Source organism: Colletotrichum scovillei (assembly GCF_011075155.1).
Source record: "Colletotrichum scovillei strain TJNH1 chromosome Unknown Contig00006, whole genome shotgun sequence".
Classification (NCBI taxonomy): Eukaryota; Fungi; Ascomycota; class Sordariomycetes; order Glomerellales; family Glomerellaceae; genus Colletotrichum; species Colletotrichum scovillei.
This window is the reverse complement of record NW_023336264.1, coordinates 5,205,297-5,230,851: the sequence shown is the minus strand read 5'-3', so window position 1 is coordinate 5,230,851 and position 25,555 is coordinate 5,205,297. Positions and strand designations below refer to the sequence as shown.

The following is a 25,555-nucleotide window of genomic DNA, read 5'->3' as shown; positions in this document are numbered from 1 at the left end:
AGCACTGTTTGGAAGTCTGACTAACAGTAAACCGAGGCCTCAGCAATGTCGCATGTTTCCGTCCGGAGCTCTTGTCCGGGGAATACATGGATGAGCTGTACCCGGCGAACTTCTTCTTCTGGAATTTTCGGTACCGCCTTTTTCTTGCCGCTACCCTTCGAACCCTTCTTGGCGATGTCTATCCTGTCAGTTTTCGGTTTTCGTCCGCCCCTCCATGTCCGCGTCGTGACCTGATTAGGGGCCACCCAGGTCAAAGGCTTCACGTTCTCATACCCAGGGCACACTATGCCGCTTAGCTTACACCTGGAGCATACGGGACGTTTCGAATCGCAGACCAAACCCCGGCGCTGGCATTCCCAGCAAAATCGCCTGGTGCTGCCGCTGCCGGCGCTATTGTCGTCAGGGCTCTCTGACGCACCAGTAGAGGGGCGCGGCTCTGGTGATGGCGCCATCGATCTGACTGGGAAGCGGGAAATTGAGGGGAAAGACTTGTACGTTTTAGGTTATTGGAGGTATTGATAGGAGTCGCCCGTATATATTGGCGGCCCGGGGTCATTTCGTAATACGTGTGCCTCCTGAGGGCGGGAGAGCTACCCGCGCAGAAGAGGGGACGTTCCGCGGACGCCGGTGACTGGCGATGCGAGACACTCGGTGGATACTTGCAGCTCTTGGCTCGCTCCTTCTGCGGATCGGATAAGGCCTCACGAAAACCGTGTCTTTCCAGCATGATCTTGGGGCTGGTTGCAAGCCTGCAAGGGACAGTCGATTGTACTGTCAGAACTAGAGCCGGAAGAGGCAATTCCAACTTCGTGGCAGTACAGAGCAATATTGGGCTTTTCACTTGCCTTGTAAGACTGTGAATACGTATCTAGCCAGACTGTTCCGTGGACCAGGGTTATTGTGATGCATGTTGGTCGCTTTCCTAGCTTTAGTGATAGTCCTAATAGGGCCTGCAGCATTGGATGTGTAACATGATGACGCAAGCCTGGTTCTGTCAAAGCATTTGTCGTAAAACCTGTTCCGAAGTGTAAGTAGTCAGGAAACACTCGGCGTTTTCGGTTAGACCTGCTTCACAAGTGTGCATGGAGTTTTCAACTTTTATTGAAATACCGGGGCTTACATCAGTTCTTGGAAGACCAATTGGCAGTGAGACCAGCAAGATAGTAATAGCGCACAAGACGACGAAGATGCAAAAAGTCTGGTAGGACAAAATGATTTCATTGCATTTAGACTCGGGGAAAGTATATCCGGGCCAGGCACATAAGGTAGTACAGATCAATAGATACTACTCTCCTTCCTTCTCGAATCACGCATTGTATTGATTTGACTAAGTGCAAGAAGAACACATGCATGGAAGTCAACATCGACCGAACAAACTCGAACACAGAACTTCGAGGATAGAAGAATAGTCTTCTCAGGGCATGTAAATTCGATTGGACCCGGTACCTTAGGATCTCAAAAGACAGTTGAGAGTACTTTCGTAGATTCAAGCAGATAATTGCTACAGACCGCCGAACTCTCTTTACAGGACATGGAAGTTCAGCCCATGAGATCAGCACATTGTTATCTGAGACCGATGCTGCAAAGGCAAAAGCAGATGGATCTACTTCCCCATCAAACTCAGTAGAGGTGTAAGGCGTTCGATCGTAGAGACCAGAGAATGGCTAGAACGCAGTCTTTACAGGAGTCAGCCATGTGCAGAGATTTGGCCGGCCCTTTGCACACAGCCGCGCGCGAAAGGACAGATGGTCTCCCCTGCCAAGGATCGGCGAAATCAGAATTGGCAAGTTGGATCCGTGTAGATCGTCCCCAAAAGCGTCGCGTCTCCGGGGCATGACACATGTCAGGCTTGCCAGCCCACATCAGACCCTTTGCAGACGGACAGAGTCTCCGACCTACAGTCTCGGCATTGATAAGATTTTTATGTACTGTGACTAGCACATCTTAGAGGGTGAAGAGATCATACTTCTTCATCTGTGCTCAAAGCTGCTCCTCGTTCATATGATGACATTGAGGCTTGTAAGGTTACATGGCCATCGAAGAGAAATCACGAAGTAGGATTTTTCCTCTCAGGGAGATATCTGCTGTGGCCTGTTGTCAACTAGACTAACACCTGTTGCAAGGAATACTGTAGACACAGCTTTCTTGGCCATCGGCGGTGATTCTAAACTCGGTCTTGTCTCTTGAAGTTTCTTGAGGCTGTGCAACATTTCGGGCACGGATATCAGCCCATCTATGTATTTGATACACTTCACAATGGCCGCCAAATAATGGAGACGCTGTGCAGGAATTGGTCGTTGAATGGCATACGAGAGAAATAGAAAAGAATACAACACAAAAGCTGAAGCGTGAGTTCTGGGCTTAGCTTATATTTGGGATGGTATGTACAAAACTTATGGTAGAGCATGTTGTGGTGTTTTGCGGCATCAGTTTGAGGACATAGAAAGGAGATACAAGCCGGAAACCCCACTGCTCTAGGTATGAGAACAGCGAGTACTGGCATTATGTGTCGACTGGCCAAAGAGTATGTGGGTAAAGATTTGCCCGCCCCTTACAACTGTACGCGGAAGAGCTCCGACGAGGTCCTTGTCTGTCAAGGTTAAGCATGCCATCGCGGGGGTGGGTACACACCTATTTACAGTTTAGCATCCGGCTAGGGTTCGTTTAAGGTGTCAGCCATCTGCATCTATCTCCACTATGCTGGTAAACTCCGGCTCTACTCTTTTGCGATCTTCGAGAGACGACGTAATCGCTCTCCTGTAATCTCGCCATTCCCTCAAGGACTTTCGGACAGTTGACTAATCCGCCCGGTTTACATGACAGCCCTCTTCAGGTGGCAAGACAATGTGACAGGTCATTTGTCATTATGTAAAACGGCTTAAGCTTAAAGAAAGTGCCGTCTTTTTTCTCGTTTGCACGATTCATGCCTTCGAGTTGAAATTCCTAACGCCAGAATTTTGAACGAAGTAAACTTCGGGTACGGAGGGGACTAGCTCGTAGGAAACTGCCTTGTAGCAAAATGACTCTCAGCCTAAAGTATCCAGCTGCGAGACTCGCATGGTAGTTCGACCGGGCCCACCGTCCTGTCCACCGTTGCACAACGAGGCGGTAATCGAGTCCGCTGTGCCGCGTTCCGAGACGGAAGCATATTGGCCCCGGGGTACTGAAGATCTCTGAAGATCTGACTGCCTATCCCGGTAGCCCTATAGCAGAAAACGTCCTACCCGGTATGCTTACGTGAACTACTGCGGTGTCGTCGTTGTCGTCGTCGCGCAATGATGTGATGGATACTTGATAGCAAGAAGTGGGCTGTCCAGTAAATTGCCAGGGCTGTTCCACCGAGCAGTTGGCGCCACCTCAGGGGCAATGATGATGGTAGAGCGTAGTCAAGGGGGGTCCCCATGCTATAGACAAGAGTTGGAGGCTGTGTGTTTCGTTGAAAGTACCGCCTCCCTCTCCACGAAAGGCAGGTCGACGCTACACCGAACGAAGATCAGATGATGGTATTGCCCAGTACCTACGGTTGTAGTCTAAAGCTTGAACTTTAGTCTACCAGCAGCTTGTCAAAGGGGCAGGAGCATGCGACTTTGTGAAATACCTAGGTAGATACAGGCAAGGTCTGGGCCCTTTGGGCCCGAATTAGGTCCGGCTGTTGCACCCAAGCGCGTTTCTATTCACCACTCATATGCGTTGGGTGCCATTAATTAGACTGTTTGATGCGGGGTGCAGAACGGGACTGCATGAGGTACAGTACTTTACTCGGCTTTTTGACCTAAATTGTAGGATCCTTGAATAGCATCGATATCGACAGACTGTTCAGTCGTCTACATGTCGGTGTTCCCGCTGCCCTAGCTATGACCCAGATTTAGGAAGTATTCTGGAGAGGGCATGAATCGTTCAAGTCTGAATTACGCGTCCTTACTCAACTTATAGAATAGTAGTGTCTTGAGGCGTACAAAAGGAACGCCGCTTCGCATCCTTCACATGATCTTCTTTTTTGGACCACCCAACATTCTTTACACTCACTCAGTCTTTCATTCACAAAAGCTTGTCTCTCATTATGTTACCGCTTATGCTTCTTGGCGCCCTGGCGCCAAGTGTTCAAGCCGTTGCCCTGGCCAAGGGTAACACGACCTTTGAGCAACAGTGCGCCTCTTTTGCAACTTCTCTGCGTATCAACGGAGCCAACTCCACCGCCTCCGAGTACGTCCCAGCAGGAACCACCCTGCAGTTCCCGAACGCGGATCCCACTTGTGGCCGTCCCTCTCAGAATGTCACGGCCAACATCTGCCGTGTCACCGCGCGCATCGCTACCTCGCCTCGCTCTGGTCTCAAGTTCGAAGCTTGGCTGCCCGAGAACTGGACCGGCCGCTTCCTCAGCACCGGCAACGGCGGCCTCGGTGGTTGCGTTCAGTACGAGGATCTTGATTATGCCTCCTCCCTTGGCTTCGCTTCCGTGGCCACTAACAACGGTCACGATGGTCAGACCGGACTCCCGTTCCTGAACAACGAGGATGTAATCGAGGACTTCGTGTATCGTGCCCTGACGACTGGTGTCGTTGTCGGCAAGGACGTCACCAAGTCGTTCTACAACAAGCCCCATACCAAGAGCTACTATCTCGGCTGTTCTACTGGAGGCCGTCAGGGCTTCAAGCAGGCTCAGGCTTTCCCCGAGAACTTTGACGGCATCGTCGCCGGAGCCCCGGCATTTTCCTTCAACAACCTTACTTCCTGGAGTTGCCACTTCCTTCCCCTCACCGGCCAGCAGGGCGCTGACACCTTCATCCCCATGACCATGTGGCCGACCATCCACGATGATATCCTGGCCCAGTGCGACGAGCTGGACGGCGTCAAGGACGGCTTCCTCGAGTCCCCCGACCTCTGCGACTACAAGCCCGAAAGCCTCCTCTGCGGCGTCAACAGCAACCAGACAGACTCCTGCCTCACCCAGAAGCAGGTTGAGACCCTCCGCGGCATCTACGCGCCCCTGATCGACGCCTCCGGCGACCTCGTCTACCCGCGCATGCAGCCCGGCGCCGAGCTCAGCGGCGCACCGCAAACCTACTTCAACGGGCAGCCCTTTGGCGCCTCTGACTGGTTCAAGTACGCGATCCTCAACGATTCGACCTGGGACCCGGCCACGATCACCCCCGAGGACTACGTGCGCTCATCCAGCCTGAACCTCTTCAACGTCGAGACCTGGGACGGCGACCTGTCCCCCTTCCAGAACCGCGGCGGAAAGCTGCTTCACTACCACGGCCTCATCGACGGTACGATCTCCAGCGACAACTCGCCCAGGTACTACGAGCACGTTTCTCAGACGATGGGTCTGGCCCCGGCCGAGCTGGATGAGTTTTACCGTCTGTTCCGCATTTCCGGCCTTGCGCACTGCAGCGGTGGCACCGGAGCCGCGTTCATCGGTAACCAGGCCAGGAACACGGCGAGCCTTGACCCCGAGGAGAACGTCCTCATGGCCATGGTTCGCTGGGTCGAGGAGGGTATTGCTCCTGAGACTGTTACCGGTACCGCTTTCGTGAACAACACTGTAAGTGCCGGCGTCGACTACAAGCGTCGCCACTGCCGCTGGCCGACACGTAATGTCTTCAAGGGAACTGGGGACTACAAGGACGAGAACAACTGGGAGTGTGTGCCGATCTAACCAAGAGGTTCTCGTGGTGACAGGAACTGATTTAGCAAGTCAGCTTGTCGATACATGTATTTACAAGGTGGCAGTTCCGTATTTTTGTGCGGACAACTAAAATATTACCTACGTACATGATGTTCTTGCAACTCCCTAGAGCTTTTCTATCGTAGAAAGCGAACTCGATAACTTCGGGAAGCAAATGACGCGGTGATACCCTGTGACACTTCAATAGGATGCAAATTCTTTCAGATGAGTTCAAATTCGACACGGTCTGTAAGCAAGAAGTGCAGTCATGAATATTCATAATTATTAGTACTAGGTGTATAATCATTCCGACGTTAATCCAAACGGTCCTTACTTCTAGACCTTTGGCTAGCCTCCTGAGAAGGGGCTAATGACTGGGAGCCGACTTCGACAACGCTCATGTCCGACCGAACGTTGAAGGTCCGGCCTCTCCAGTTCACCGTAGAGCCGCAAAAAACAGCCCAGACCCAAATTGGAAGAGCCAAAAACTCTCTTCCGAGCCACGCGGGCAGCCATTCCAAGAAGGACCTTGGAGGTGCTCCACCAGGTGTCGCAGTGCCCCTAGCAAACTTTGGCGTGTTCTTGTCCACTTCAACAGTGTACCCAGCATGAAGGCGGTTGTATGTGAACCAATCGCACGCCATCCAGATAGTTGTGAAAGCCGTCCAGTAGAGGCCAAAGGCACCCCAAGTCTGCGATGTTCCAAAGGTGTTGTGGAACCAGGGGAGAGTGGTAACAGCGAAAGCAAAGTAGCCGCAGCAGGTCAGACTCTCAACACCAGGCTCGACCAAAGTGGCGGCGAGAACAGTCCACTTTCGCGCACGAAGCCATCGAGCGCGACGGGCAAAGTATGCATGTACAGACATGCCGGCCATTGGTTGAACTGCAAGGTCGCCCATAACGAGTCCGTGGTTCTTCATGCCAGGCAGACTCGACTTCCACAATAGATCGCCAATCAGGTGATCCTCGCAGATGTACTCGGAGAAGTAGTTGATGCCCTTGGGTAAGTTCTTGTTGGATAAGATCGGGTTTTGGGCTGGGTCCGTTACGGTGTCCAGGTGCGATTTGCGAAACATGTTGCTCTTGCCAACGGCACAAGGGGCGACGCCAACGGTGTTGATCGCGCTGTAAAATTTGGCATGACTTGTGGCCATGAACATCTCGTCGAGTCGGCCTCCGCCTTGGGTCTTCGCATACTCGAGGAACGAAATGCTTTGGCCTTTGCCGGTGATGTGTTGCGAGGAGCTAGAGTCGGAAGTCGAAGATAGGAGCGTTTGCGTCTCAGCTGAAAAGTCCTTTCGAGACACCGTATCGACGACGATTGGCAGAAGGTGTACAAACTTGTACGGCTTGACTTGTTTACCGCCCGGCCCGTATCCCAACAGCTTGTCAACCATCCGACCAGCGACGCCCTTGGCAACCCAGATGTTGCAGTCCATGACCCAGATGATGTCTCCTTTGGCTTCTCGATATGCGCGACTGATGTTTCTGATCTTTGGGTTGGGGCCTAGGTTGTCGATGTGGCCGTCAGTGCCATGCAGAAGCGGATCTTCCTCCTCAACCAAGACTCGAGCGTCAAAACCTGGGAAATCCTGTACTAGCTTCACTAAGACGGGGTATGCCGGATCGCTCTTCTCGGCCACGCAGAGGTGGATCGTCAGCTTGTCGCGCGGGTAGTCTTGTCTGAAAGAGGACGCTATGCATTCATAGAGGCCATGCTCGAGACCCTTGACAGGACGGATGATGGTGATGTGCGGTACATCTTCTTTGCTCAGAGAGGGGGAGACGGCGGGTCGCAGGCGAGATGAGTACGAGAGGAAGCTGAAGAGGGTCAGTGGATGGTCCGCATCATTTAGAACTACACTCACATTCTGACGATACCAATGGATTGCACTGCATAGACAAATGTGCTCCATCCAGCGCAAACAATCGCAATAGCTTGCGCCACGGATGACCAATCTGCCATTATGGGATCGAGGCGGTTTTGCGCTGCGCGATGCGCGGAAAGGAGGTTTTGGGATTAAGGATAGCTGGTGCGCCCGAGCACCATGAGAGGGAGGAAACCGCGGCGGCAAAAAGGAAAAGAAAATTCGTCACGAAATCGCCGACAACATGGCAAATGTCAGACTCCCGAATCCTACCCAGAAGCGAGGAAATTGGAAATTGGCCGTAAGCGCAGCGGAGACGGGGCCGATAACCTTACAAAAGTCGGTAGGACCGGAGACTGGGAGTCGCGTGGCATGGGATTTCGACGCGCCCCACCAAGCTCGAAGCTTGAAATTGTGAGCACCAGCCACATATTGTACCTTGGGACTCGGGAGTAGTAGCTGTGGCGGGAGCTTCGGTGAGGCCTGAGGCTCGAGCCTGGCAGGATTAGGTAAGATTCATCATGTATCTATTGGCTGTCCCCACCCGAGTTATTCCGGCCGGAGGTGAGAGCCGGGCCTGGGCACGGACTAGTGGGTGCAAACGAACCTTGAAAGAGTCAGACGGCGGGGGCTTTGACGGAAGCGAGCGATGGATACGGCGGAGACCTTTTTCTACGCTGAAATTTTCTGCGAGCAACACCGTTTCCTTCCTTCACCATCCACACACGTCTGCCGAACAGGATCGAGCTGCCTCGAAAAAGTGAGGTGATTTTCGGCTTGCATGGCCCAATTGACGGGTGATCTGTCGGCTGGACGGGTGGAAAATTCCTCAATCAAGTAAGTTACTACATAGCTCTCTCAATCTCCTCTTCCCTTGGTCCTGAGGTGGTTGCCGCGGCTGGCCAACACTTATTCGGTCGCGCGATGACTCTTTCGCGCGGTTGAAAAGAGCTGGCTTCGCTGCTCTTCCACCTCGATGTTTGCTATGATGACACCTATTACCCATTGTGCGAAGAGTGCGTCTTCATTGAACCTCTGTGCCGCGAAACAATATAGACTACAACGGTATCTGATGCAAATTTTGGACACATTTCTTGCTGTTCTTCGAGCACTGAGCCTTGGACAATAAGCTAACCAGTGCCCCAAAGACAGACATGATTTGCTAGCATACAATGTCGCAAACTAAAATTACGGCTTCACAGCCGGCGCAGGCTACGATGCCTGCCCAGAGCTCCTCGAAGTCTCCGACGACGTCGCGGCCGCGAGGCCCCCCGTTGCACAAGATTTACGAGTTGCCTGCTCCCATACGGACATTTCCGCTTCCTAGCTTTTATCCGAATAATCCAATTTCTCTTTTCCATGTCCTTTTCGCATGGACGAAACAAGCCTTGTTCCCACCGCCTGCTGAACCGTCCATTGTGCACGAGGGTATCTGGTCCCCAGAATCCAAATCTGTCAACATCATCGACGAAAAGTCCATGCGCGCGCTGTGGGAACAAGGGTTCTACGGCAAGGGCAACTTGAGTCGAAGTGAGCCCAACTGGTTGAAGCGCGAGCATGTCAGGCGAGGACTGGTGCCAGGCCAGGTCAGCGAGCTGGTAACAGCCAACAGACGTGAAGAGCGAAGGCAGATGAAGTGGGAGAGAGCCAAGACAGAGCAAGAAGCCATCAGACAATTACGAATCCAGGAAGCCCAGTTGGCGACTCAGGTGTCAGGAGATGGCGTAGTCAGCTCTGCTACCCTGGCCACCGAGGCTGACGCCATTCTTGATGCAACGAACAATGATGATCCTGAGCGAGAAGCCTCGACAGACGCGGATACCCTGCCTGAGCCACTTGTTCCCCTTAAATCAGCGCTTGCCGCCAAGTCCAACCACCTCCAAGCAAACGGCGTCGATACGATAACAGTGGCGCCTGTCGCCGAGCCCGAGGCCATCGGCCAAATATCTGCCGAACCCTCGACCTTTCAAGGGCCATCTACAGCTATCGAGCCGGCCAAGATTGTCAAGCCCAGTGACTTCCTTCATTCGGTCCAAGATTCTGAGGCTGTCGACGAATCCGAAAAGGCTCTGCCGGTGGATGAAGTGCCCTTTACACCACTTCCTATCGCATGGAATGCTCCCGTTGGCCCATTGCAACTGCTGTGCCTTCCCAACTCGCATATTCTGTCTGCGACAGCAAACTCAGATGAGATTGATAGGTTGAATGGTGGTGCTCGGCAAGTCAATGCCCTCCACGAGCCTACGACATTACAGGAAGTTGGCTTGGATTCCTTCGAGCTCCAAGCCAAGGAACCTCTCGTCAACGGCATCTCAACTATATCAGGGATTGCGTCGCCGGTTGGACCCTTGGAGCTTCTATCTCTTCCCAACGCCGAGCCTGTCACCAATGGGACGATGAATGGCGACCACGTCACGGTGACGAACATTAACGAGAGCCCCCTTGCCGACACTACTCCCTCCGAAACACCTAAGCTCTCGACGATTCACGAAGATGTGGGCGTGAACGGTCACCTGATCAATGACTTGATAACGAATACCAATGGCGACAAGTTGCTTCATCAAAACGGGTTGAATGGGGTGGCAAAATCTGCTGTCAGCTCTAGCGAGATTCCATCGACACCAAAGTCGGCCAAACGCCGCAAGAGCGTTCGTTTCTCGCCCAAGGTCGAGTCGGCCACATATCAGCTGTCCGATCCGCCTAGCCCTAGCCTCGCTCTCTTCAACGGAACCAACGGAAAAGCGACACCGCCTGTCAATGGCACGCCATTGGGCCCTAGCGTCTTGGAGGCAAATGCCGACGGTGCAACTGCATCGGATGATGTCAAGAAAAGTGAGAAGCTAGACGATGTCCCTGCGGAGCCAGTCGAGGTCGTGAACAAGGAACATCTCCAGCTCACATCCGAGGAAGCTTTCTTCCTGGCTTTCGGCATGGGCGCTCTACGAGTTGTCGACCCTGTCAACAAGGCTCCGATCCCAACTCCCGAGCTGTTCGATCTCTTTAGACAATATTCCTACTTCCCCCGTCGCCCTACAGAGGAGCTCCAGCCGGACGATGGCTTCTTGGTGAATTACGCCGTGTATCATCACTTCCGGTCCTTGGGATGGGTTCCCAGAGCAGGTATCAAGTTCGGTGTCGACTGGATGCTGTACGCCAAAGGACCTGTGTTTGATCACGCAGAATTCGGCGCTATCCTCCTGCCATCCTATTCCCACCAATGGTGGAAGGACAGTGACCGCAAGATCCCGCGCAAGACCTGGCACTGGCTTCACGGGGTCGTCCGTGTCCTCTCTCACGTCCAAAAGAGCTTGGTCCTGGTCTACGTCGACATTCCGCCGCCTCCCCAACTAGAAGAGGCGATGAAGAAGGGACCGGCCGAGGTCTTTAAGTTGTACAAGATTCGCGAAGTTATGGTTAAGCGGTGGTCAAGCAACCGAAACAGATGATTTCTCGCATTTCATTTTCACGATCCGGGCGGGCGTTGGAAAGGGCATGGAAAAGTTTGGAGGCGAATGATACAAGCCTGGTCTTGGGCATGGTCTGGCGGTGCTGACCATGCATGGGGATCCATGGTTTATACGAGTATTGGGGAGTGTCTATGCTGGCATAAGCATTGAACACATTGTATGAATAAAACGGAAGACTCGGACTACGGCATATTCGGCGACAGCATGCCATTGCCTTTCTTGCTACCATAGAATACCCCACCATGAATGTAAGATGATGATGAGGCAATCTATCCTGTCAATTCACAATCGTCTCGGTTCACTAGTGTGCAGATTTACCTGGCGTTTGCAGTTTTCTCCTTTTCCCCACGAGTCACGTCCTCGGCCTCCCGCGGGTTAACCGGGGGTGCTCTCGCCGCTCCCCGGCCCCGGAGTCAACGTCTGTTCTCGGGTTGTCCAAGACTTTACCAAGCATACCCAAGCCAATTCTTTCCTCCCCTTCATCACAGAGGCCCCCTTCACAAGTTGACACCGCACCGTGACCACACAAGCTTTGCACAATGGCACCAAGCGGCCAAGACTCGGGTCCTCGTGTCCTATTCGGACGAACTGCGACGGTCAATTTTATTCCAGGGACCGAGCCAACCCCACACCGCGCAGATGGATTGGGAATGGTGGTGTTTTCCCCGACCTCGCCCCGAACACCCCGCGATCTATCTGAATCCTTCTAGAGATCTAACTGGGCTAGATGCCGTCCGCTCGCCCGGCGTGCAGGAGGGTAGGTGAAGCTAATGCCGGCGACAGGAAATGGAGTGGTGTGGTGTTCAATACCTGCAGCAGATGACGTGAGTAGCATCTCTGCTCAATTCAATTTCCTGCCAATCCCAACCCCAGCACAAGAGAAGGAAAAAAAGATGAGACGACGGGAAAGCTAAGGAGCCACGGGAGCTTTTAGTCTGCTCAAAGAGCTAATTTGTCTCGGAGAATCGTTGCATTCCTCCACCAGTTCCGAACGTGGCTAAGCTTTTGGGGGAGTCGGGGGGGCCAGGGGGGGGAAAAGGCAAGAGGGGTAATCTACTAAACTTTGTCTTCATCCCATTGACGGAAGAAAATTCCCAAGCTACGGCGACTACACCATCGCGAGTGGGGGACAGCCAAGTATCCCAGCATCATCCCAGACCTGCCAGGGGTGTGGAGTAAAGTAGGTACAGGCCGTTTCCTTTTTGCCTCTCGCCGGATTCTACGGTGTAATACCCTAAGCTTTTGTTGCTCGATCTAATTTACCCTGCAGGACTTTGGAGATTCGGGTTCGTTCTACCAAGCGAGGGGAGCAAGAAGCTGGGTTCCTGACCCTGGGAGGTGCGGCTGTCTGCTTGGGGTTGCATCAAGGGTTCGAGAGCTTTTCCTTGGCTGCACCGGCGTTCGACGGGGGACGGCGTGGCAAGGTTTAGGTGGTAAACGAAGCTGTCGGTATACTCGTAAAGGGTAAAGGGGGACCCGAGATGGTTCTCGTATATGAAGAGGATGGGCGTCCGGTGCGACGAAGGACCTCTGTGTCTGGTGTTGCTCCTACTTCTCCAGCTTCGTCTTCAGCTTCACAGTCATTACCACGCAGCACCCAGCAAGCAGCAGCACCTCCTAAAGAAGAGCTGAATCAGACAACCACCACAGAAGACTCCACGATGAAGCCTCAAGCCCTCCTCTCCGCCGCGGCCTTCCTCCCGGCCTTTGTCTCGGCTGCCCCGCCGGCAGACAAGAGAGCCGCGAAGCCTCCCGCCTTCTTCCTCGCCGGTGACTCGACCACCGCGGTGCAGTCTACCGGTGGTGGCGGTTGGGGCAACGGCTTCCTCAGCTTCCTGAAGAAGCCTGCGTTCGGCACAAACTACGGCCGCAACGGACGTACCACGGTCGACTATGTCAGCCAGGGACACTGGGCCACCGTCAAGGACGCAGTCAAGTCCAACACGGCCAACTTTGATGTCTATGTGACGATTCAGGTGAGTCTTACACTGCCTCATCCTTACCGTCACCTTCTGAGACCTGCTAACACGGCGATCAAATAGTTCGGCCACAACGACCAAAAGCCCGAGAAGAACATCTCCCTCGACCAGTACCAAACGAACCTCGGCAACCTCGCCAAGGAGATCAAGGCCCTCGGCGCGACGCCCATCCTCGTCACCCCTCTCACGCGCCGCAGCTTCAACTCGGCGGGCGTCGTGACCAACAACCTCTCCAACGAGCGCGAGCGCACCATCGCCGCGGCGACGGAGACTAAGACCACCTACATTGACCTCAACCTCAACAGCCGCAAGTACGTCCAGGCCATCGGCGAGACAAAGGCGCACTCGTACAACCTTGTCGAGAGCGACAACACGCACCTCAACGCCGAGGGCAGCGTCGTGTTCGGCAGGCTGGTGGCGGACCTGGTGCTGCAGAAGAACAAGGGGCTCGAGCAGTGGTTCACGCCCAACAAGACTTTGAGCGATGAGATTTGGAAGGCGATTAACAGCTCCACTGTTTAAGGGGGTTTACTTGGGAGACGCCTATCCTATCGTATTTTTTTCGTATTCAGCTGGATGTTGATAATATCTATTCAAATTGCTTCCTAACCTTGCTTCGTTGTCAATGATTGCTGTGGTGTAAACTTTGCTAAAATGTGAGATTTGAACTTTGTCGCGGGCAGAATATTACACATGCTTTGATGGGTGTCTAGGGGCCCTCATTCTTACTCGTCACTTTCCTTCCAGTCTGGAAAATCAGTCCTATGGATCCAGTGCAGGGGCCGAATGTGACAGTCCACAAGTCAAGCCAACTCCCTAATATGATCTTCCACTGAATGTGAGTTGGAAAGAGCTGAACTTTCCTTCTCCAACCTTTGAAGAACTAGAGAGCAGAATAAGATTATCTTACGAGGACGATTATGACAAGTGACGATGCCTATTTCGAGAAACCCAAAAAGTCTTGGGTCAACACGATCGAATTTCGCGTCGCAAGTTTAGTCGGGAAATCTCTGTCAGCCTCAAATCAGATTCCGCAGTGTATCCCGTCGGCTTATAGAACAGCAATTATACGTGTGTAAGTTGGAACCGGCCTTGTTAAAGTAGCCAACATCTGGCATGTACCGAACTGGCACGGCATTGGTAGTAATGCCAAGTGAAACCTCAAGTAACCTGTCTCCATCCCCGCTACTCATGCCGCCATGAGTCTGTGTGACTTTCCCACATAGTTGCTCTACAGATGGACCGTTGCTGGATGGAGAATGATGCGATTGTGATGCGAACAACCCAAGATCATGATCCTTGCATATGAAAACTCATGTGAAGGGGCTTAGCTACGCGGCTCGAGCTCCTAAAATGGTGCCGGAGGTGACGGTCACGAGGAGTTTTTTTTCGCGCGGGTCAATAAATCATACACGGCATGTGATATCGGACTATCTCCGGATGCTAAAACTGGGATAAGCTGCGTGTGCAACGGAAATCGAACCTGTCCTTGTGTCTATGTTCGTCAGCGTCAGAGAGAGTGGTGAGTATAGCGTAGTGAAGGCTGGGTGACTGCACTATCCATCTAGAGCATGGGCAGCAAGGATTCAAATCAATATCGGGTTGCAATGGAACCAGGAATGGCATATTTCAATGGAAAATTGAAGGTTGAGATGGAAAAGATAAGATAAGATGGAAGACTGGTGGAAGACTCGCAGAATGCGTAAAATGCATGTGAAGAAGGTGCCCCTCAGTCAAGGTACAGTGCGGCATACAGTGACCAAGCTCCCCCGCCTTCCCCAGAAAAAGATGCCATCCGACCGAGGTTCGTCCCCTCGTTTCGGCCCCTTCCTGCCCTGTTGCTGCCGCTGCTCCCCCAAACTCTGAGGTGGGAGCTTCCGTCCCGCCGTCAACGGAGGCTCGAGACCGGAGCTTACCTTAGGGCAGTGACGAAGTGGGATTGGACCGACCAACCTCCCCTCTTTAATCGGATCATTGTCCGCTCACCCAGTCTTTACTGTGCACTCGGAAAGTCGTACTTTCTTATTCTCTTACCTTATAGAGCCCCTCCCTCGGCTCTTGCGATACAACCAAGGTCGCGACATCCCACCAAGCTAACCAACGCCAGCTGCGCATCTCTTGCTGTTCTCCTCGTCGCGCAGCTTCCCAGTAGCTGCCACGGACTCCTTGTTCTGTGTTTCTCGGCTCCCAGCGTGCAAGCGCTCGACAACGCTGCATTCCTCACAAGACTTGGACCATGGTCCTGGCACGAACTCTCCGCCCCGCGGCGCGGGTGGCACGCCTCCTCGAGCATGCGGCGACGAGACCGACTATCCCCTCTCCTCTCCTCCGCCGACGTGCCCTGCCTTCGGGCATCGCCAGTGTTCACACCACCTCTCCAAAGACCCAAGAAGCCGCGGCCCTGCGCCAGGAACCACAGTCCGAGGTGGCTGCGACGATACCCGACGCCGCGCTGCGTATAGACCCAAAAGCACATACAGAACCAGAGCGGGTTAAAGTTGCTATCTTGCCGAGTCGCCAGAAGCTTCTTATCGCCGGTCAAACTCCCGGCCAAGAACATACGAAGCACATTGACGTGGCTTGGCTCCGAGACCGCTGCGGTTGCCCGCACTGCGTCAGTCCCTCCTCGGGTAACAAGTCCTTCTCCACCGCCGAAATCCCAAGCGGTATTGCCTTCGAGAGCGCAAAGGAGATGCCAGATGGTTCCCATGAGATCCGCTGGACAAACGACATCCCGCGTGCTGCCGACGTCGGCCACGTTTCCGTCTTTCCCGCCACCGGCCCCCAGAGTCTTGCGGGGTTGTTGACCGAACGGCCAGTCCTTTTCTTCCACCATGCCAGTGTAAAAAAGGCCGAGAGATATCTGTGGAAAAGGGAAACTCTTCTTGACAAGCTCGAGAGGATCGATTACAAAGACTACATGGAGGGAGGCCCGGCTTTCAGGTCAACTGCCCTCTCGCTCGCCAAGATTGGGCTCGTTTTCCTCACCAATGTGCCCCAAACCGAAAAGGCCGTAGCTGATATAGCTCTGAAATTTGGGGCCGTCAAGGAGACATTCTACGGCCACACCTGGGACGTCATCTCTAAACCCGATGCTGAAAACGTTGCCTACACCTCCTCTTACCTAGGCCTGCACTCGGACATGCTCTATCTCGACTCACCGCCTCGCATCCAGCTCCTTCATTGCTTGGAGAACTCGTGCTCTGGGGGTGAGTCCATCTTCAGCGACGCCCTACACGCTGCCACCTGGCTCGAGAGATTCCAACCCGAGTCCTACTCTGCATTGACCAAATACCTGGTTCCCTACCACTACGCCAAGAATGGTTTCTTCTACCGCCAGGCTCGACCCGTCATCGCTGATAAAATTGGAGAAGACCGTGAGGTCTGGTGGTCTCCGCCCTTCCAGGCCCCTCTCCCAGGCACGCCCGATAAAGCAAGCTCTGAAATTTGGCAAGCCTGGATCAAGGGAGCGCGGATATTCCAAGAAACCCTGGAGCAAGAAGACAACATGTACCAGCACAGGCTCCAACCGGGCGAGTGCGTGCTGTTTGACAACCGCCGCGTTCTTCATGGTCGCCGTGCATTCGACACGGCAAGCGGGCGTCGCTGGCTTAAGGGTACATATGTCGCCGATGAGGATTTCAAAAGTACCATACGGCCATTCCTTGAACCCATCTGAAGATATGGAGGACGGATCTGAAATCCAGAAGCCAAAGCGAACTTTATTCGCTCAGTCAGTCGAGATCATGTATGTAAATATACCTTAGTCTGGTGCATTTTGGAGAACCGGCATTGTGGTACTGGTTTTTAGTCACAAAGCATGTATACACGATGGAGTTACATGTCCAAATGGACATCGTGGTAAGCCAATCAAGGAAATTGCGGTTGCTAGTCTTGAATTACCTACGTATCGTCCAGCAACTTACTTTTCGACCAACGAAGCCTAACGCCAGACTGAAGAGGAATGAAGAACACGTGCTCTCTCCCTCTCATGATGCACTACTTTTTTTGTATCTGCGGAAAGGCAAATGCCCAAAAATCACTGCCCAAACGCCCCGTCGTCAATGTCATATCATGATGTCCCTCGAACCATTCCTACTAGGAGATGCCAATGCCTCCTAATCCGTACCAGTGAACATGCGTTTCGCTACTTATCATATGAGCCTCGCTTGAGCTGCATCAGCCGCCTCTAGCATCTCAAGACTCCCAGTTCTTAGCCTCGACACCTTCGGGAGGGACAGTCTCGACCTTGCGGTTCTTGACGTCCTCCCAGTCGGTGCTGAGCGAGGTGCCGTTGCTCTCGGTGAAAGACTTCATCATGGCGCGGCGTGCCTCTGGCGTAGCGTCCTTGTACAGCGTCTTGAAGAACCCGTTGATATCGGAGCTATCGTCGTCATCGGCGCCTTCGAGCTTGTCCCAGTTTTTAGGTCCGGACTTTGAAGAGGTCGGGTATGCGGGGCCAGAGGTCGCGGCGACCTTGGGTTGCGCAGTTGCGGTTGTAGCGGGCGATGGGTTGGACTTGTTCGCTGCCGGAGCGGCGCTGTCGGCGGGACGTTGAAGTGTAGGCCACTTGACGGCCTCCGCCTTCTTGAGTTGGAACTCAATCTTGTTCGCGGTGACGGTGTGCTTGGAGCCAGCGGGGTCGATGCGGCCATGGAGATGGATCGTGTAAGAGGGCTCATGGCCGGGAATGTGCGACATACTAATCTATGGGGGAGCTCTGTTAGCATTTGCCCGGGTTTTCGTGCTGATCTCAAACGCTCAAGGGAGACATACCTCAGATTCGCCATAGTCGACTTTGAAGTCGTCCTTGGGGATGTTCTTCGCAAAGACAGTCACAGTCAAAGTAGTACTGCTCTGGAAGAAGTCCACGCGCACATCCTTCTTTGGCTGTGGCTTCGCGACCGCCTCCGCCTTGGCAACCTCAATCTCCTCCTTTGTAAACTCCTCCACCTCATCCGTGTCGGGGGCATCGAGCGAGACGTCAGGCGCAAACTTGACCGTCACCTTTCTCTTCTCATCGTCCCCAGCAAGCTTCTCCAGCCCGCCCAGGATCTGCAGCCGCAAAGCGCAAATGGAGTTCCAGATCGCCCCAAACTTACTCTGCGCCGGATCCTCCGTCTGCCGGACAGCCGTTATCTCGTCCTGCAGCGCCTTCCTAGTACCCTGCGCAAACCCATTTTCGTCGACCTCGGGCGCTCTCAGCTCGGCCATGCTCTTGCCCTCGACCATGCGCTGGGCCCAGGTGGCGCAGGTATCCGCGTTGGCCAGCTCGCCCAGGCGGAAGTGGGCGACGGCGCGGCGGTACTGCGCGTCGGCCATGAAGGGGCGGTTGTTACGGCCGGCGGCGGCGACTTGGGCGAGCTCGGCGTCGCGGAGGGCGCGGCGGAAGTCCTTTGTGCCGATGTAGGCCTTGGAGCGGCCGATGAGCCACTTGGGGGATTTGATGACCTTGATCGCCTTGGAGAGCTGGGTGATGGCGGTTTCCCAGTCTCTGTTGTCGACGGCGGTCATGCCGGCTGCGCCAGCTGTGTATTCGGACATTTTGGAATGTTTGCACCTTTGGATGCTGGGGGAATGGGAGGTATCCGATGCGGAACGAAGTGAGCTTGGAAAGTCGAATGAGTGCTGTGCCGTATTGATAACTAGGACGAAGTCTCAAAAAAGAAGAAGCGTGGGTTGAAAGGAGATAGATGGCAACCCGTTTGCAGTAGAAGGGAGAAAAGCAAACGGCCAGAGAACAAACGGTGATGCAGGAAAGGTAGCTGCAGGTCCAACAAGGTTCGGTCGGTGCTGCCTCCAGCTCGGAGGGGTCAGACTGTTCTGGAAGCTGTGGTGGGGCAGCCTCCCCACTTTCTGCCGCTACGCTCGGTCAATATTCTCACCATCGGGCTCACCGAAATGGACCGGCTTCACCGAATATATGTCACGAAGCATCGCCTTATTCAGGTAATTGCAGAAGCAGCGCATATGTAAGGTAGACAAGATTGGTTTGATATATAGTAGTAATAGGAAACAAGACTCTCTCGCAACAAGAGTTCGGCCCCTCTATGAACATTCTGTAGGAAAATGTCAACAAAAAGTCGAAAAAAAAGTGACCACATGATGAATCGAAACACCGCCGCCGGAAACCCTCGGGAGCATCACCGAGGGAGTCCCCCGATCAAGCATCTCGACTCGTGGTGATAGCCGAAGCACTTTTTCTCCCTATAGCCTCCTGCCTCCTGCCTCATTCGAAGCTCATTACGCCTGTCCGTCCCGACGTCGTCGAATGCGCCGCTATAGTACTGTCACCCAACCCTGATTCGAGTCGTGGTAATTGTCGGGTACCCTACTTCGCAGTCTCGCAAAGTCCCAGAGTCTTTCATCAGTGCCTCAATGCAGAAATCGTGTCCCATTAAAATTAATTATGTTCTACTATTGATAAATGACCATGTTCTAGAAGTGAAGGCACCGGTCTAGATCTCTACAAGTCCCCCTTGTCGCTGATGCCAGGGGTGATCTTCTCATCTGGATATTTGCGGGCAAACATGCCAAGCGCCTTGATTGGGAACGTAAACTTGTAGTTAGGATACGCAATCGTGCAACTCTTGTTGAAAACGCCTTCCATCGTCTCCTGGAGCCATTCGCCGTTCGCCTGCTGGCGGTCCATGATGAATTGAATACCCTTTCGAAGGGGCTCTATGTGAGGGTACTCGGCCTCCATCAGGCCGATTAGGGCCCAGGCAGTTTGCACTACCAGGGATCCTCTCGGGTGTTCGTGGTACTCCATTGTCTCCGAAGCCTACGATCGTTAGTTCTGATGCCCGCATTCATTGCATAGGAGCTCACTGACCTTGTAGCTCTCGGACCATCCACCATCCTCTCTCTGCTTGGAGATGAAGAAGTCACAACCCCTCCTGGAGACCTTGCTGGTGCTGTAGGTGTCTCCTGCGAAGGCCAGACTCTCCAACGCAAACATACCCGCATAGGTGAAGCAGATACCCCAGCTTCCGTACCAAGAACCGTCAATATTCTGGTGGGAACGGATCCAGTTCACGGCCCGCTTGACAAAGATGCGGATGTCATCCTTGCGGTAATCGGGCCAGTGCTTCTGGAAGAGCGACAAGACCGTGACGCAGGCAGTAGTGCATTCGGGGTAGTCGTATTCGATCATGATGCGGCCAAAGACCTCGGCGGCATTGAGCAACTCCATGTACTCGCCCCCGCGACGCTGTTCGTATGAGCCCACGCCTCCGGTCTCGTTTTGGTAAAGAAGAATGGAGTCGATAGCATCAAAGATACGCTGGTTATCGAGAAGCTGAGGGTAGCCCTCGGTCTTTTGCAGCAAGATGACGGCCTTGAGAGCCTCAGAAATACAATCACTGACAGCGTAGCCTTGTTCCCTGTTGCTAAAAGGCCAGCCACCCTTGCGCTGCTGGCGGTAGCACTTGTCCGAATCTTTGCAGTTTTCACGAATCTGCTGTCTGTCGAGGAAGCCGAGGGCCTTCTCCAGCATGGGGCGCCAACGATCATCAGTCTCGAGACCAGCAGCGACCACTGACTGGATCATGAAGGCGGTGTCCCAGCATTGGACGCCGTTGGTGCCGTTGCCCAGCATGCCCTCGGCGTTGACCCAAAGCGAGTCCATGATTCTGTCGGCGTGTCGACGAACAGTGTAGGCTCCTGGGCCGTCCCGAATGTAGCAGACGATATGGTTCATCGGACCGTTGACTGGCGCCAGACCTAGGTAGTCCGTGTTTGCATCCTCCATGTCCACCAAGTCGCTGGTCCAAGCTTCAGCTCTCTCCTTGATCCAGTTTGTTCGCAAATAGGGGTTCCAGATGTTGACCAAGCACCAATTCACCGTGTTGAGCAGCCAGGACTTGGGGTTGTAGTTGTCGACCTGTGCAATACTGTTGCGGTTCGCCTTCCAGTTAATGGATGCCCAGTTCTCGGGGAAGAGCTCCTTCTTGAGGTCACGAATGACTTCAGTCTCTTCACAAGTCCAGCGCTTGGAGTATACGTAGGACATTGGTAGGAAGACTTGGCGAATGTGAACCCACCACCGCCAAGGGGCGATAGGCACCCAGTCTGGCAGCAGCCAGATCTCGGGAGGAACAGGGTTGACAATCTCCCAATCCACAACTCCCAGAACAGCGAGCCACCACTTGGCCCAGTGCGGCCCTTTCGTTGCGCCACCGAGCTCATGGAGTCTTGCTCTGGCCTTGACCATGATGGGCTCCTCTGCATCGACGCCAATGAGGCGCAAGGTTGTGTAGTTCATGGAGGTGCCAAAGACGGTGCTGATACCCTCGGTATGGAGACCCCAGCCACCCAACTCAGGATGCGCGCGGGCGAAGAGATAGTTCTTGATTTCGGTTGCGAAAGCGGACGAGATGGGCGTCTTGGTGACATACCAGGCGATAACGGCACTTGGGAGGAGGAACATGGGGCCGCCGTATTCGCAACCCCAGTCGCCGTAGGGAAGTTGCAGCTTTTCGACAAATTCGAGGCCATTGCGTGTCGCATCAAGAGGGTTTTCTGGCTCGGGAAGGATTGGGAGGTCCTGTGTGTGCGGGAGACGTGTTAGCGAAGAACAGTGGCATATCCGTCACTCAAAGTCGCAACAGTATAAGGTGGACTGACAAGAGGAAGACCCAAGTAGTACTTGTCGGCGTAGGTCTGGGGCCATTCCTTTGCGGCATCGTCGCCCTCTAGATACTTCCAGGTGTGTCGACCGTCCTCGTCCTTCATTCTCCATTTCGTGCGATCGGTTTTGGCGTCGATGCGGGGCTTCTTGGGCCATTCCTGCTCGGCGATGGCTTCTGCGACGCGCTTGCGAGACTGAACGGATTTGGCTCCGAGAGTGCCATTGCTCGAGGCAACGGATGGGGCTTTCTCGGCGACCATGGCAGGCGGTAATTGTCCTCTTTGTGACGTCGGTTGAAGTCGTCGACGTTGTTGCGGTGCAGAGGAGGAGCGATGTTGAGGGCCGCCTGGATCGAATTGGAGGGTGGTGGGATGGGATTCATGCACTTGTTAAATGGTGGCCCAGTCAGCTCCCAGAAGGCGGCGCCCCCTGCGCGTCTCTCTGAGGCGGTGTCCCTCCAATGACAGGAAGATGCATGTTCTCGGGAGAAACCCACCACATCCTCGTACGAGATCCCTGCTGGAAATCAGGATTTGGTGGAGATGGAAACAGGGTCATCAGAGGTGTTCATAGTCCATCTTGATTGACATTGACAGTCCTTGGACTCTCGAGGCATCGTTGATGGTTTGTCGCAGCTGACTTTGGCTCAAGATTGTTGGGGGCATTTCAGCTGTACATAAGGTAAGTTGACGGGCGAAACGCAAATTCCCAGGCCATTTGACAGGTGCCAGGATGTCGCACAGTTGCAGACCAGCGCAAAATAAACTTCAGCGGCACCGGCTTTCGAGAGCCTAATACCAAAGATAGCTTAGGTAAGATTAGCTAAGCTGTCCATCACTCCATCTTTTGCTGATTATGTAATGACTTACCATTTCCCCATGCCGCACGGTGCTCTTCCCACTAGCGGCATCTCTCTCATCATTGGCCAATGGCTGTTGATTGTGGAGCGCCTCCTTCGTCCGTTCCTGCAGCTCCCACCTCCAGCTTCTCTTGCACACCCTCTTCTTCGTACGGTACCAACCCTCCAATGAAAGACAATCCGCCAAAATCCTAGAGTCTGACCAAACTTTGCGCGCGCGTCTGGAGGGTTTCGAGCTTTGTCAGTTCATTCTCAGAATCATTGCCTTGTCTTTGATTTGATGGACCTTGCTACACCCCCATTGCTCAACGGCCGCCAACAGGGCCAACTAACGACACAGCTGTCTAATCCGAGTCAATCTAGCAACGTCGTGACCATCCCCGATCCGGATCCACATAGGAATGCCATCGGGCTCGCCATTGTGAAGTTGGAAGATATCTTGATATCTGCCCGAGAATCACTGCTACAGTCTCGGGAAATATCTATCCCCTTCAGGACCCGACCTTCCAGAAACCGATCAGTGGACAATCATGTCTCATCTCGGACGACACGATTAGCAGTTCGCTTTCCGGGCCGCACAGTGGAGGAAGCAACCAAGTTCAGTTCGTAATCATGCTTGATTGACGGGAATTGTTCCTGACGTTTAGCCGATACAGCACGTATCATGCGCATCATGCAACTGTCCCTGAGCGCCCTGACGGAAGGCCGGCTGATAACCAAGAGGTGTGCGCTCCATGATCTGCCTCCTGATGGTGTCAAGTGCTGAGAGCATGGCGGAACAGGAACATCTACTACCAGGACACCGGTTTATTCAAAAGCCAGTCCATCGTCGACAACCTCGTTGATGACCTTGCCTTTACACTTGGCCTTGGGAGGGAGGATCTCGGCATAGTAAGTGGCCGCTGTCCTTGATAGACGTCATCTTACAAACGTTCCTCAGGTTGCGGCAAGTAAAGGCCTCGTATCGGGGCCTGTTATCATGCGTTCCAGGACTTCCGAAATTGACGCCGCATCAAGCGAGCATGTATGAAGTCCCAAGACTCGACCACTACTACTGCTGACCAAGATCCAGGGGGCCCTTATACCCTCGGCCAGGACCGTCTCCAAGATTGACTTTGGTCCTGCGCAATGGGTCTTAGTCATTGAGAAAGAGGTTAGACAGGGCTGATGTTGGCTACAGAACGTTGCTGACTGGAACAGGCAACCTATCGGACACTAGCATCGGCGAGGTACTAGGAGACTTCAGCCTTTGGCATAGGCATTCTGGTCACAGTCAGTAGAGTTGCCTACGGGAACATAGATACTCCAACTTTCTGACATATCAATAGGGCAAAGGTTACCCAGATTTGAACACCAAACAGTTCGTACATCTCCTCCACACAGCCAAGCCTGAGCTTCCCATCTTCGCTCTTGTGGACTTCGACTGCTATGGCATCGCCATCATGCGCTGCTATAGCCACGGCACAAAGGGGCATGCACACGAAAAGGCAACGACTGTGCCTAACATGCAGTGGCTCGGCGTAAAAAGCGACGATCTCGCTTTCCGTCAGGATGCAACCCCTAGCTACGGGCCTGATATCAACAGCAGCGAAAGGCGGCCCGGTGCGAGCACGTTCGAGTCCTCCAGCACTCTTACTTTACGAGACAGAACGCGCGCTATCAACATGATCAAAGAAATCGAAGAGGACGGCACCGAAAATGATCGAGATTGCCGACGAGAACTACAGGTGATGCTGTTTCTCGGCATCAAGGCAGAGATCCAAGCTGTGGACACTACAGGAGACATGTCGAGATGGCTCGATGAGCACCTGAAAACTTTCTGATCTGCCGCATTCGCGCATGTGCGTTTCTGGGGCTGTCTTTGGAATCTTTCTCTCGATTTAGGTGCTGGCTTGACGTTTGCTTTTGGGCTGGCACAAGGTGAACAGTGATGTCCATTGCAGAGGAAGAGGAGCCGTGCGGAGTGTGCATACCAGCTTCTAACACTGTACCTCCCCACACATCACCCGAAAATTTCTACCTCACTTTCAAGACTCATTTTAGATCCTCAGACAGCACTCACAAAATCTCACCGAAAATGGCACCCAAACTCTCAGAAGAGGAGATTGACGATCTCATTTACTTTTCAAGGGCCGGCGAGCTCGCTGATCTCGAAGAAACTCTCAAGTCCCTGTCGGAGCGCGAAGGCGCTTCCGTAGGCGAGATCATCACCGCCGCCAAGGATGAGGGCAAGTCAACCTGCCTGCACATGGCTGCCGGTAATGGCCACCTCGGTAAGTCCTGGCTTCATTTTCAGTCCGGAGATTTCAAGAATTTTTACCTGACTCGTTGTACAGATATCGTGAAGGCTCTTATCACAGCCTTTGACTGCCGTCCCGCAGACGAGAAGAAGGCGTACGTTGACGCCGGCAACGAATTTGGCAACACAGGCTTGCACTGGGCGTGCTTGGGTGGACACCTTGAGGCCGTAAAGTACCTCGTCAGCCACGGCGCTTCCCCCGCGGTGGCCAACGACAAGGACCAGATTCCTCTCGACTCGGCGCTTTTCAACGACAAGCGAGAGGTCGCGGACTGGTTCCTGGCGCAATCTGAGAAGATGGAGGGCGGAAACCAGGAGGAAGGTCTGAGTGGTGCTGCGTCTGGTATTGAGATTGAGGATGATGGTGCCGTTGAGGAGGACAAGGGCAAGGATAAGGCTGGCGAGAGCAGCAAGAGCTCATAGGGTGGATCTGGCTTATGAGTTAAAGACAAAAAAATCAAATGAGTGAACGACTGTTGACGACGCCCGAGCGGGCTCTTTTGCTGTGTTGAGAATGGGGGCTATTTGAGGAGTTTACTAGACTCCATCTACTCGCAACAGCAAGCGAATTGACTTGGCAAGGACTGCATCGAGTTGCAAGGGTCATCCATCACACCCATGGCTCCTTTCGAGCTCGACCATCTACAAAGGCATCTCAAACTCGCGACAGTATTGCAAGGTTCCAAGACAAGAACTCCTTTTTCGACACTGTTCGTGGCACCTGCTAGTCATTGATGTCCGTTTCATATCAACAACTAAATATTAAATCATATGATGCTGTGC

At 53.6% G+C, this 25,555-nt stretch overlaps 10 protein-coding genes across 10 annotated transcripts; 6 read left to right on the top strand and 4 right to left on the bottom strand.

Moving 5' to 3' along the window:
• Positions 1-20: 20 nt before the first annotated feature.
• HER10_EVM0007771 (uncharacterized protein) lies at positions 21-452 on the bottom strand (the record flags this gene model as incomplete). The annotated part of the gene is made up of 1 exon (XM_035477316.1): positions 21-452. The coding sequence occupies one exon, from the start codon at positions 450-452 to the stop codon at positions 21-23; it is 432 nt and encodes a 143-aa protein (XP_035332924.1).
• A 3,608-nt stretch (positions 453-4,060) lies between these two features.
• On the top strand, positions 4,061-5,659 carry HER10_EVM0004392 (tannase and feruloyl esterase; the record flags this gene model as incomplete). The annotated part of the gene is made up of 1 exon (XM_035474040.1): positions 4,061-5,659. One exon carries the CDS (start codon positions 4,061-4,063, stop codon positions 5,657-5,659), a length of 1,599 nt encoding a protein of 532 aa, XP_035332497.1.
• On the bottom strand, positions 4,150-7,995 carry HER10_EVM0007319 (ceramide glucosyltransferase). Its single transcript, XM_035476878.1, has 2 exons — positions 7,537-7,995; positions 4,150-7,489 (listed from the first exon to the last, which is right to left on the bottom strand). Exons 1-2 carry the CDS (start codon positions 7,632-7,634, stop codon positions 5,983-5,985), a joined length of 1,605 nt encoding a protein of 534 aa, XP_035332859.1. The 5' UTR covers positions 7,635-7,995; the 3' UTR covers positions 4,150-5,982.
• A 239-nt stretch (positions 7,996-8,234) lies between these two features.
• HER10_EVM0010589 (tRNA intron endonuclease) lies at positions 8,235-11,269 on the top strand. Its single transcript, XM_035483124.1, has one exon. It carries the CDS (start codon positions 8,709-8,711, stop codon positions 10,980-10,982), a length of 2,274 nt encoding a protein of 757 aa, XP_035333268.1. The 5' UTR covers positions 8,235-8,708; the 3' UTR covers positions 10,983-11,269.
• A 780-nt stretch (positions 11,270-12,049) lies between these two features.
• On the top strand, positions 12,050-13,521 carry HER10_EVM0003865 (GDSL-like Lipase/Acylhydrolase). Its single transcript, XM_035473528.1, has 2 exons — positions 12,050-12,979; positions 13,046-13,521. The coding sequence occupies exons 1-2, from the start codon at positions 12,485-12,487 to the stop codon at positions 13,502-13,504; spliced, it is 954 nt and encodes a 317-aa protein (XP_035332439.1). The 5' UTR covers positions 12,050-12,484; the 3' UTR covers positions 13,505-13,521.
• A 1,304-nt stretch (positions 13,522-14,825) lies between these two features.
• On the top strand, positions 14,826-16,723 carry HER10_EVM0004328 (TfdA family Taurine catabolism dioxygenase TauD). The gene has a single exon (XM_035473977.1). The coding sequence runs from the start codon at positions 15,219-15,221 to the stop codon at positions 16,659-16,661; it is 1,443 nt and encodes a 480-aa protein (XP_035332485.1). The 5' UTR covers positions 14,826-15,218; the 3' UTR covers positions 16,662-16,723.
• Positions 16,724-16,959: 236 nt separating this feature from the next.
• On the bottom strand, positions 16,960-18,732 carry HER10_EVM0004255 (CS domain-containing protein). The gene is made up of 2 exons (XM_035473905.1): positions 17,759-18,732; positions 16,960-17,689 (listed from the first exon to the last, which is right to left on the bottom strand). The coding sequence occupies exons 1-2, from the start codon at positions 18,524-18,526 to the stop codon at positions 17,180-17,182; spliced, it is 1,278 nt and encodes a 425-aa protein (XP_035332480.1). The 5' UTR covers positions 18,527-18,732; the 3' UTR covers positions 16,960-17,179.
• Positions 18,733-19,198: 466 nt separating this feature from the next.
• HER10_EVM0011929 (squalene/oxidosqualene cyclase) lies at positions 19,199-22,307 on the bottom strand. The gene is made up of 3 exons (XM_035481339.1): positions 21,611-22,307; positions 19,818-21,530; positions 19,199-19,766 (listed from the first exon to the last, which is right to left on the bottom strand). Exons 1-3 carry the CDS (start codon positions 21,872-21,874, stop codon positions 19,449-19,451), a joined length of 2,295 nt encoding a protein of 764 aa, XP_035333436.1. The 5' UTR covers positions 21,875-22,307; the 3' UTR covers positions 19,199-19,448.
• Positions 22,308-22,753: 446 nt separating this feature from the next.
• On the top strand, positions 22,754-24,296 carry HER10_EVM0010842 (type IIB DNA topoisomerase; the record flags this gene model as incomplete). The annotated part of the gene is made up of 5 exons (XM_035480289.1): positions 22,754-23,075; positions 23,130-23,196; positions 23,256-23,364; positions 23,710-23,745; positions 23,802-24,296. The coding sequence occupies 5 exons, from the start codon at positions 22,754-22,756 to the stop codon at positions 24,294-24,296; spliced, it is 1,029 nt and encodes a 342-aa protein (XP_035333297.1).
• A 254-nt stretch (positions 24,297-24,550) lies between these two features.
• On the top strand, positions 24,551-25,195 carry HER10_EVM0006564 (uncharacterized protein; the record flags this gene model as incomplete). Its single annotated transcript, XM_035476147.1, has 2 exons — positions 24,551-24,746; positions 24,810-25,195. 2 exons carry the CDS (start codon positions 24,551-24,553, stop codon positions 25,193-25,195), a joined length of 582 nt encoding a protein of 193 aa, XP_035332784.1.
• Positions 25,196-25,555: the final 360 nt, after the last annotated feature.

Excerpts from the sequence above, each read along its gene's own strand:
- HER10_EVM0004328 (XM_035473977.1), top strand. The coding sequence starts at position 15,219 with ATGGTCCTGGCACGAACTCTCCGCCCCGCGGCGCGGGTGGCACGCCTC.
- HER10_EVM0003865 (XM_035473528.1), top strand. The coding sequence starts at position 12,485 with ATGGTTCTCGTATATGAAGAGGATGGGCGTCCGGTGCGACGAAGGACC. Across the intron at positions 12,980-13,045 it reads ATGTCTATGTGACGATTCAG|TTCGGCCACAACGACCAAAA; the intron begins GTGAGTCTTACA and ends GCGATCAAATAG.
- HER10_EVM0007319 (XM_035476878.1), bottom strand. The coding sequence starts at position 7,634 with ATGGCAGATTGGTCATCCGTGGCGCAAGCTATTGCGATTGTTTGCGCT. Across the intron at positions 7,490-7,536 it reads TCCATTGGTATCGTCAGAAT|CTTCCTCTCGTACTCATCTC; the intron begins GTGAGTGTAGTT and ends GACCCTCTTCAG.
- HER10_EVM0004255 (XM_035473905.1), bottom strand. The coding sequence starts at position 18,526 with ATGTCCGAATACACAGCTGGCGCAGCCGGCATGACCGCCGTCGACAAC. Across the intron at positions 17,690-17,758 it reads TCGACTATGGCGAATCTGAG|ATTAGTATGTCGCACATTCC; the intron begins GTATGTCTCCCT and ends GCTCCCCCATAG.
- HER10_EVM0010589 (XM_035483124.1), top strand. The coding sequence starts at position 8,709 with ATGTCGCAAACTAAAATTACGGCTTCACAGCCGGCGCAGGCTACGATG.
- HER10_EVM0011929 (XM_035481339.1), bottom strand. The coding sequence starts at position 21,874 with ATGGTCGCCGAGAAAGCCCCATCCGTTGCCTCGAGCAATGGCACTCTC. Across the intron at positions 21,531-21,610 it reads ACTACTTGGGTCTTCCTCTT|GACCTCCCAATCCTTCCCGA; the intron begins GTCAGTCCACCT and ends CCGCACACACAG. Across the intron at positions 19,767-19,817 it reads GATGGTCCGAGAGCTACAAG|GCTTCGGAGACAATGGAGTA; the intron begins GTCAGTGAGCTC and ends TAACGATCGTAG.